Here is a 9,705-nt window from a genome sequence, read left to right as displayed (position 1 = left end):
TTTCGCAGCCACTGGGAATCGTCCCACACCCGCAAAACTATGCGGTCCCACCAGTCTGTGCTTGTTTCCCGGGCCCAAAATCGGCGTTCAATGGCTAGAATATGCCCCATTACCAGCAGGATCTCCAAGGTGCAGGAGCCCGCGGTTTGAAATAATTCTGTGTCCATGTCCTCATCACTCTCATCGCCACACTGCCGTAGCCGCCGCCACCTCCTCAACTGGCTTTGCAGGTCCCGGTTCAGCATAGACTGCACGAGAATGCACGAGGTGTTTACAATGTCCACGATTGCGGTATTGATCTGAGCAGGCTCCATGCTTGCTGTGCTATGGCGTTTGCACAGTTCACCCAGGAAAAAAAGGCGCGAAATGGTTGTCTGCTGCTTTCATGAAGGGAGGGGTGAGGCTGTACCCAGAACCACCCGCGACAATGATTGTTGCCCTGTCGGGCACTGGGCTCTCAACCCAGAATTCCAATGGGCGGGGAAGACTGCGGGAACTATGGGATAGCTACGGGATAGCTACCCACAGTGCAGTGCTCCAGAAATCGACGCTGGCCTCAGACCATGGACGCACACCGCCAAATTAATGTGCTTAGTGTGGCCGCGTGCACTTGACTTTATACAATCTGTTTTACAAAACCGGTTTACGTAAAATGGGAATAATCCTGTAGTGTAGACATACCCTTAGTGTGTCGCCTTAATTTAGGTCCTGATTCTACAAATACTTATGCACACATATAACTTAATCATATCAATAAGCCCATTGAAGTCACTGTCCTTAGACTAAAGGCTTTGGTGTGAGGGCTGACTTTTACTGTGTAAGTTTTATGGCAGTCAGCAAAATAGAGTATACCATGGTAAAAGAGCACAATTGGGTCTGTGAGCACTACCTTGTATAAATAATAACTGTAACAAATATTAGAGTAAAGAAATGTGTAGAAATGGAGAGACATGTACCCTTCTATGTACAATACACCTTTACCCTGATATAACGCTGTCCTCAGGAGCCAAAAAATCGTACTGCATTATAGGTGAAACCGTGTTATATCGAACTTGCTTTGATCTGCTGGAGTGCTCAGACCCTCCCCGACCTCCGGAGCGTTGCTTTACCACGTTATAGCAAAATTCATGTTATATCGGGTTGTGTTATATCGGGGTAGAGGTGTAAGTATAAAGTGTGTTTATAGTTGAAAAATGATTGGAATAGAATTGGATTTTATTTGTGTTTTCACTTTATACTATCACATAGTATTATAGTAGAACAAACTATGCTGGTAATTTGAAAGGAGTATGTTTGTTTAGATCCAAAAATGAAGATGTCTGCTATCCCCCCGATTGGGTTAAATTCAAAATAGGAATCATATGCATTTATTTCTGAGTGGAGTAGTATTAGGAAACTAGAACTCTGCTAAAACCCTGTATCCTCCCACTATTTCCAGATGTTTTCTGTTTGTTTCTGTTGTCAATCATTTCGTAAGTCGTGAGCATGCAATATAAAAAGTTTGTCGTTCATTTGTTCCGTGTTTCTTGTGTGTTTAAGACCAGCAAAAGCAACTGAATTTCTACAGGCCTGCCATGAGTATTACTCATAAAATGAGTGCAAACTGTAAAATATATATATTCTGGGATTCAAGTGTAGAGGGGGAACTTTCTAACATGGCAAAGCAATGGATATAATTCCAAATGAAACGGCGCTGGAGTTTGAGCCTTTTAACTTTGAAAAAGGATATATTTCATATTTATAGTTATTCCTTTTAAAGACTGTTATGCTAAATGCTAATTTAACGTGACTCCATAAAAAAAAAAAATAAACAGCATATTTAACATGCTTTCAGCAAGACAGAGCCAAAGGGACACTGCTTAAAAATCAAACTGTCCTCTACAGAAGCATCAAAAATATGTTCTATTTTCTCCATTTTCTCAAGTGGATTGGATTTGGGAATAGCTCATTTTTATATATTAATTATTTATATAGCACTGTAGGTTTATGTAGCAATTTACAGAGTTTACTAAGACTCATTCCCTGACCCCAGCTGCTTAAAAGGGTAATTTAAATAAATCTTGTTGTTCTCTGAAGAATATCTGATGTTTTTTGTTTATATTTTATCCCTCATTTTTTTTCTTGATGACAAAGTGTGGCACCTGCTATACAGATTGGAAGGAATCATGCTTGTTGCCCGTTCCTCTGATGAATAGGTCAGCTGGAGTGCTCTTTTTACTGTGGCATATCCTCCCCCAGGAGACCAAAGGTAGCAGCACTCTGTGGTGCTCAGTCTCACTGGTATACTAAATTAGATTTCCAAATCTCTTCCTATGCCTGATTTTGGTGTGTTGTTATTCTACTACTAGGCCAGTCACACAGTACAATCTTAAAGGGACACGGTCAGCTTTTAAAAATCACATTTCTAACAGCTTAAATGATTGATTTTTTGTAAATAAAAAAAGAACAAATATTTCCTTTTTCTTTGTTTTTCTCTTATTCAGCTGACAGCACTTAGTGTACAGTCAGCTTCAATCTTTTCTGTTTGATCAGTTGCACTTCCTTTCTCATGTTCTAGCATGATGCCATCACTTTCATGCACTGCTCCAGGGATTGCTCCTGTGCATGTTTTACTCCAAGCCCTCTTTGAGTGTAACAGAAGCAGCAAAAGAGCAGCTGAAAATGAAAAGGGAATATGCAGACATTCTCACAGATAGGGAGGATTTGGCTAAAGCATACACGGTGGTGGTGGCTTTTCCTCAAAGGGCCTTACCGGAAAACAGAAAAAACTTTAAATTTTGAAAACGGGTTTAAAAGCAAAAATCAAAATATACCCTTTTGTTTATAGACAGAGTCCCCATTGGTTTCTGGGTTTTTAAAATTTAGTTAAAAAAGACAGTGCCAACTTGGTTTTTTTTTTTTTTTTAAATATGTTCCTTTTTTTCTTTTTACTGGTTTGGAAGTGCTCTTTTGCATGAGGGAACAGTAAGATCTTGCTCATCCCCCTCCCTTCCGCAGTTTAAGGCAGAGCTACTGCTAAAACTTCACCAGAGATTACTGAAATATTTATTGTAAATTTGGGAAATGTGTTGGGGTGTGGGAGTCAAATACATTTTTATCCTGCTGCATCTTGGTCTCAACTGAGTTGTGTGTTCAGAACCTGGAGACGATTCTGGTTTTCAATAGAGATTACTTTGTATAGAAATGAGGTTTCTTGTTTTCTATTGCTTAGAAATAGTTCGTAAGCTCATAGAAATTTAAAACCCACCCCAGAAAGAATTACGTAGATCATGCCTCCAAATTTGGACATTATATAACAATATCACTAACTTTTTTCCAGTCAGGAAATATTTTGCTGCGGTTGCCCTCAAAATTGTACACTATTTCTAGTTGCCGTGTGTGCCTGAGGGACTTGACACATGGGGATTCCCCTCCTCCCCCCAATATATAGAAACGTGTTAATTCAACACTGAGGATGAAATATTAAGCTTTCAAAAGTGAGGTGATTATAAAAGTTAAAGATGCTCTCCCCCAGTTTTAATTCGTAACAATTTATTTTGCCTTGAGAGTTTCCACCGTGCTATAGCTGCTGGGATACAGATATATAGGTAATCTTTCAATTCCCAGCCCTAGATTTAAATACAAAGATGACACTCACTCTGAGCATGGTCAGATCATAGGTCTTCCAAGTAAAAGTAGAACTACGCTTAAACAAAATTTATATCTGTGTGCAGTTTTTAGGGTTAATGTATTTAGACAAAAATATATTTGTCTCGGTTGCTGCAAGAAGAATGACAAGATACCAGGAATGTGGTTTAACTAGGCCACAACTTTATTAAGTAATGCATCTGTGAATCATCCTGCAATAACTCATCCAGTGTAGGATCATACCCTCTTTGTAATTGGTACCACCTGGTAGAGGGCTGCCATTAACACCCCCACACTGTGTTAAACTGGTCCCAGCACTGGTGCTGGATCCCACTGTCCTCTCTTGGTCCGAGGGTTAAGGGATGGGTGAAGAGAGCAATCTCTCCTTGCTGTACCAGATATTAGGAGTCCCAACTATATTCCCTACATTTTAGGAGAACATCTACTAATTTGCTTCCAATTCCAGTTTCAGGGAACGAGATCCTGCTAGATATCTGCCAAGTTATGACAAAATGAATTTTACAGTTCAGCTCTCTGGACTGCTGTGAGGAAGGCAAAAATACCCAATAAACCCACAATACTGAGGCCAATCTGATAGTGAGAGAAAAATTCCTTCATAGCACCAAAAAGGTGACTATCATGAAGTCCAGAGCAAGGTTCAAACACACCAACTCCTACTTTAATCCTAGGGCAGTAGCTTTTCTTCACAGGTCAGAATGGCACCCTGGGCAGAGGAAAGAGCTTATATGCGTTCTCCATGGGTTGCACAGGAGCCAATCAGTTTATTGCACCATTCTAACTACCAGTCACTCAGAGTTCACCTTCTTAAGCCCATGAGGAAGCTGAGTCCCCACAAGGAGGAGGAGGATGCAATCTTTAAAGGGACTAAGGGTTTTCTTTCCCCTACTGGCCGAGCCAATACCTCCCTACCTCTGAGTCTGCTGTGTTGGGTGGGGAAGGGTGGTGGATTTAGCTGTGTCATGCTAATGGACTCTCATACACAATCGGGGAATCTGTCATTTGTACATCACTCAGAGTCCCTGGCTATGACTGCAGCCTGGTGGTCGAGAACAAGCTGCATGGTTGCTGCATGCTCATCACAGTTGAGTTATTAGGAGGACAGTTCTTTTTACTATTGGCAGGTGTATTCAAGAAACAATACCCCACTAAATATGTATATCTGTACTATTGCACTTGGTCACCACTATCTATGTTCCTTGTACATGTGTATGCATGTGTGTGCATGTTTGTGCCATATTTGTTTAAAGATCAAGAAAATCCCTAATAAGTGTAAGGGAAATAAGAAAGGAAGGCAGTAAATCAACTGTCCCCTCTTGCCCACTTATTTTCTCATAATTTCTTATGACTTTTCTTGATTATTAGACACATCTGGCAGAAATGTGTAAGCAAAAATGAGGAACTGTGTATGGAACACAGCGTGGAATCATGGGTTAGCACTTCAACAGAGTATGGCAGCTTGAGAGCCTGCTGTTAAACCAAAGAAAATGAGCAGGCAATACTACTTTTTAACCAAATAACTAACTAAACAACTTAAAGCCTCAGCATGGCTGTGAATAAAATAAAAGCCTAGACTCAGATCTCAGTCAAAATAATGTTTTATGATTAAAGCCATGGAGAAGCAGCTACTAATAAACTCTGTAGTATTAATAGGTTTAAAAAACAAAGTTTTTCTTTGGGGAAAAATTGGTCTGAGCCATATTTTGTTGAATGGTGTAAATTAGATTTTAAAGTATTGTGATTAATTTTAGATATATTATTTTGCTGTCTGTTTCCTAAAATATAAAAGTATTGCCTTACTCAGAAGCTAAATTAAAAAGAAAAATTCCTTTCTAATAATTTAGAGCAGCAAATTTCTGAACCCCTGGTTTGGTTAGTAGGTAGAAAATTGCCACGGATCTCCAAACGTTCCTGGGACAAAGATGCTGTATGACTCTCCAGGTAGTTGCAAACCTTAATATCTTGCTTCTTTTTATTATTTTGACGCTTGTGATTATATACTCAAGGAGTCTTCAGTAGCCTTTCTTACTTACTGCGTATGATATCATTTGTTAACTGGAAAGCTGAATTCATTCAAACTTTACATTACACTAAGGCTTGTATGTGACTTTGCAAAAGTGAGATAATAGATGGCTGTATTATCACACGTTAAACATTGATGATACACTGTGTACAGTACACTTTAAATGTAGACAATCCCTATCCCAAGGAGTCTCCAGTGACAAGAGTCCAATTGTACAATTGCACTTTTCTAAACATTCAGTGGTTTAGAAAAGATGTGATCTGGGTTTTTTTCAGCCCTCTCCTAAAGATTGAAATTATTGTTAATATAAACAGATTTTCAGAAGAAAAGCTTATGATATAATGGAAGGAAGGATGCTAGGGGACAGAACTTTAATGCTGGTACAGTCTGTATGGAAGCACAGAGAATTAGTCAGTTTCAATGGTAAACATTCTGTCAAAGGTTATTAATCCTAAAAGTTGACCTATCTTGAAAGTCTTCCCTTCCTTAGTTTTAGTTTCTTAGCTCCGCTAATATTTTTTTTAAACAAATTTTGCATTGGCTTACTTATGTTTTGCCTATGTATGAACATTATGATAGAGGATTGTTTTTTTGTACCAGTTTTGTGAGGGGCGCACAATATATTGGATTTTTAATTAAGTATTATGGTATAGAATGCCAGAATATAGTATATGATTGATCTTTTCAAAGATATGTCAGTCAGATTAAAAAAAAAGCTTTCAAAGCAAATGAATGTTTAGGCTAGCAATCTTCACAACAGGGCTTAACTGCTTCAGTGCAATATGTTCATTATATGTATTCATAAATATAGCACATTGTGGCCCTCTGAATATAACACTAAGTACTCTTTCATACTGTGGCATCACCTGAGACTGCATCAGGTGTCGCGTGGAGGATGTTTCGTATACTGATTACCTTGTTTATTATTTTCTCCTGGTGTTACTTATAAGTTTTTAAACGTTTGCAAAATTAAGACTATATGAAAAAAATAGTTATTTCAATATACTGTTCAATATGCAATACATAGCATCTAACAGTGTTAAATATAGAATTGTGTTTTAAAAAACCAAAACCGTCCATTTGGAAATTTAGTTTATTTTTCTTAATGGAAGGAACATCATTTATTAGTCGAGGAACAAGTTCACACTTTTTTTACATCAAGCAGTTCCAGCTGAAGCTTGTTAGTGATTGCCTTCCAGATTTAAAAAAAAAAAAAAAAAAATCTGCACTGTAGTACACGAACTCCTATTGTTTGGAGATAAATAATCTGTTCATCCCCTCTGCAGATGAGAACAAAGAACATAATAGTGCATCTGGTTTATCTGTTAATAGAGCAAAGATTAATTAAGCAAATACTGCACAACCTCTTAACTTCTGTATCTAAATCCAGATTGTATATGTGACAGATTTAACATATCTTTTAACTATTTAGCATCTGTGGGCATAATTCTATTCCAAAATGCTCTCCTTTTCATAAAAATAAATTTGGGGGCATTGTTATGATAGGTAGTGCACATTTTTTATGCTTTGATTAGGTATAATCAAAGGGTTTAGTAGCTATAAATCTATATTCCTCTGTTATATTATATTCCCCATAAGACCCTATGGATTTGTAACTATTGCTCTCTGCCGTGATGCAAAGACACAAAATATGATCCAGTATTCCTGGTGGAAGATTCAGCTATAGTTATAGATTCTTTTCCTGTCCTGTCTGTGCCCCTTCCTACTGTCTTGTTACTCCTCCCCACTCCTGTTCTGTACGTATGTACCACTGAGACACTTGAGTGCCCTTGTTGCATCATATTTGAAATTAGTTTGCAGTTTATCTGTATTGGGAGGCCCCTATAACAGTTTTGGGTGCTGTCAAAAATGAAGTACCAATGTGTATATGGACAACTTATTTTAGCACAAAGGGGTAACAAAATGGGATGTTAAAGAATTAATTTTATCATTTGACTAAATATTTGTAGAGTGATGTATTTCTGCTTTATGTCAAGTACAGTTCTAGTCACTGACTTTTTACTTGACCCCCCCTCTCTTCCTCCAAATACCCTCTGCTGCTTTCTATTCATTTAATTGGGAACAGCGGGCCTTGACACAGCAGCATGGACAAAAGAAGCAGCTGCGGTACAGTTAATTTGGAAGGCAGGATTTTAAAATATGAAGGCTATTGACAAAAGAATGCCCCTTCATAGATGGTGTATAGTAAGAATTGGAATAATGTAGCTGTCCTTCTAGGGAAATGAACAAAAATATTATTTTGGGGAGTGGACTTTGGAAGATATGGAGTTGGAAATTAGAGTAAATTTTCACTCTGAAAAGTTTATATACTTGATAAAAGAAGTAAAAGATTACAATTATTGTAGCTTGTTTAAAAATATAACATTGTGACAAAATATGAAGCTAAGAAAAAAAGCAACTTTTTGGTTTCCCATGGCACCCTAAGGCTTGATCCAAAAAAATGAAGCTTAATTGTCTTGTCCTGAATGCAGCAAGGTGCTGATGTTCCATAGACTCCTTCATTAATTGGCCAGCACTTCTGACCAAAGGATGATGATTATTGATTATTTTCAGGGTTGAAAACTGTGCAGAATGTCTCTCAGTACATAGATGCTGTACAAGGATCCTCATCTAAGATCTAGTAGTCTAATTTCACTTATAATGTAACAAATGGGCAACAAAACATTTGGGATAGAGATGAAGAGGAGAAATGTGGGGACACTGCAATACAGTTATATGGTGACTTAAAAGGATGTGAATAGCATAGTTCAATAATCTAAAAACCGCCCTCCGCAGACCTCAGGTTTCTGGTGAAAGCCATTGAAGGACCAGAGAAATTGATGACTTGCTCACCTGACCATCCCCCACTTGTGAATTCATCCTGTGGATGGACTTAGCCAGTTGTGCTGCACAGTGTATTTTGGGAAGGGAGACACTAATGGTGGTGGTGTAGTGCTGGCTGGCCAGTGTCAGCCCTCCCTTTCAGGAGGGCTGGTGTTGGTTAACCCAGCAACAAGCATTGGAACTCTGGCAGTTGAGAAGAATGCGTTGCTGGCAAAGACCATATTTCTGTGAGAATCCCTAGGAGAAAGATGAGCCATAGTTTTGCTGCTTTTAGGTCAAAATACAAGCCTTATGTCTTTGTGCAGGCCTTCTCTCAATAATGGTAGCAGCAGAAAAGCCTGGCAGTATCTCCTGAAAGACAGTACTGAGAGTGATCCCACTACAGGTAAACATAGTATGAGGAAAAGGTGGAGAGATGGGTCCCTTAGTTAGACTGAAATGTTACCCGTGTAAATGGGGCATACATCTATCTAACTGGTGCACTAGAAATGCATAGATACATAAAAGGCCAGGTATTTCTCAATTGCTTAAATTTTAGAAAGTAAAAATATATATAGCCTTGATACCTCTTTATTCATAACTAAGGATTTTCAGGCACAGTTAGCTTAAATAAAAACTGAAATGTTTTAATACAACTTCTGATCATAAGGACAGAATGCAAATGTAATCTGTCTGAAATAGAGATGTTTGTCATCAATATCTGATGGGGCAATCTTGAATATTTGATTTAAGATAATCTCAGTTGCCCTGCTGCTGTCCACATATAGAACACTAATAGTTTAGCTTAATAGCAATAATTAATACATAAAATAGATTAATAGCAATAATTCAGTAATTAATTTTTAGATATTCCACTTTTGTTTTCTATATTAGTATTCTTACAATATAATTCTAAATACAAATGGTATGTATGGATGTTTTTGTATATGCAGACATTTCTAGTAAGCTGTGGTAGATTATTACAACAGTGTAAATTGAATAATAAAAGATATTTGTATATCTGAAGAGAGAAGTAATTTTAGTTCGTCTTCGAGTGCTTGCTCATATCCATTCCAGTTAGGTGTGCGCGCGCCGCGTGCACGTTCGTCGGAGAAACTTTTACCCTAGCAACACCCGGTGGGCCGGCAGGTTGCCCCCTAAAATGGCGCCGCTATGACGCCTGATATATACCCCTGCCGGCCCGTCTGCTCCTC

General features: G+C 38.2%; 1 protein-coding gene across 8 annotated transcripts in view; it reads left to right on the top strand.

Moving 5' to 3' along the window:
• The window catches only part of ORC5 (origin recognition complex subunit 5), a 151,466-nt gene that overhangs the window by 75,686 nt on the left and 66,075 nt on the right, over nt 1-9,705 (top strand). Inside the window, exon 14 of one of the 8 annotated variants that reach the window (XM_032800945.2) lies at nt 8,818-9,012. The exons of 6 other annotated variants lie outside the window; for them this stretch is intronic. In XM_032800945.2, the coding sequence (XP_032656836.1) occupies nt 8,818-8,832 (15 nt within the window). In that variant the 3' untranslated portion in view covers nt 8,833-9,012. Of the gene's footprint in view, nt 1-2,133; nt 2,349-8,817; nt 9,013-9,705 lie in introns of those variants that run through there. One more of the 8 variants, XM_075064589.1, reaches the window with a different exon arrangement.

This window comes from Chelonoidis abingdonii, chromosome 1 (genome assembly GCF_003597395.2).
Source record: "Chelonoidis abingdonii isolate Lonesome George chromosome 1, CheloAbing_2.0, whole genome shotgun sequence".
NCBI lineage: Eukaryota > Metazoa > Chordata > Testudines > Testudinidae > Chelonoidis > Chelonoidis abingdonii.
The sequence above is the reverse complement of the archived record's forward strand: the minus strand, read 5'-3'. Positions and strand labels throughout refer to the sequence as shown.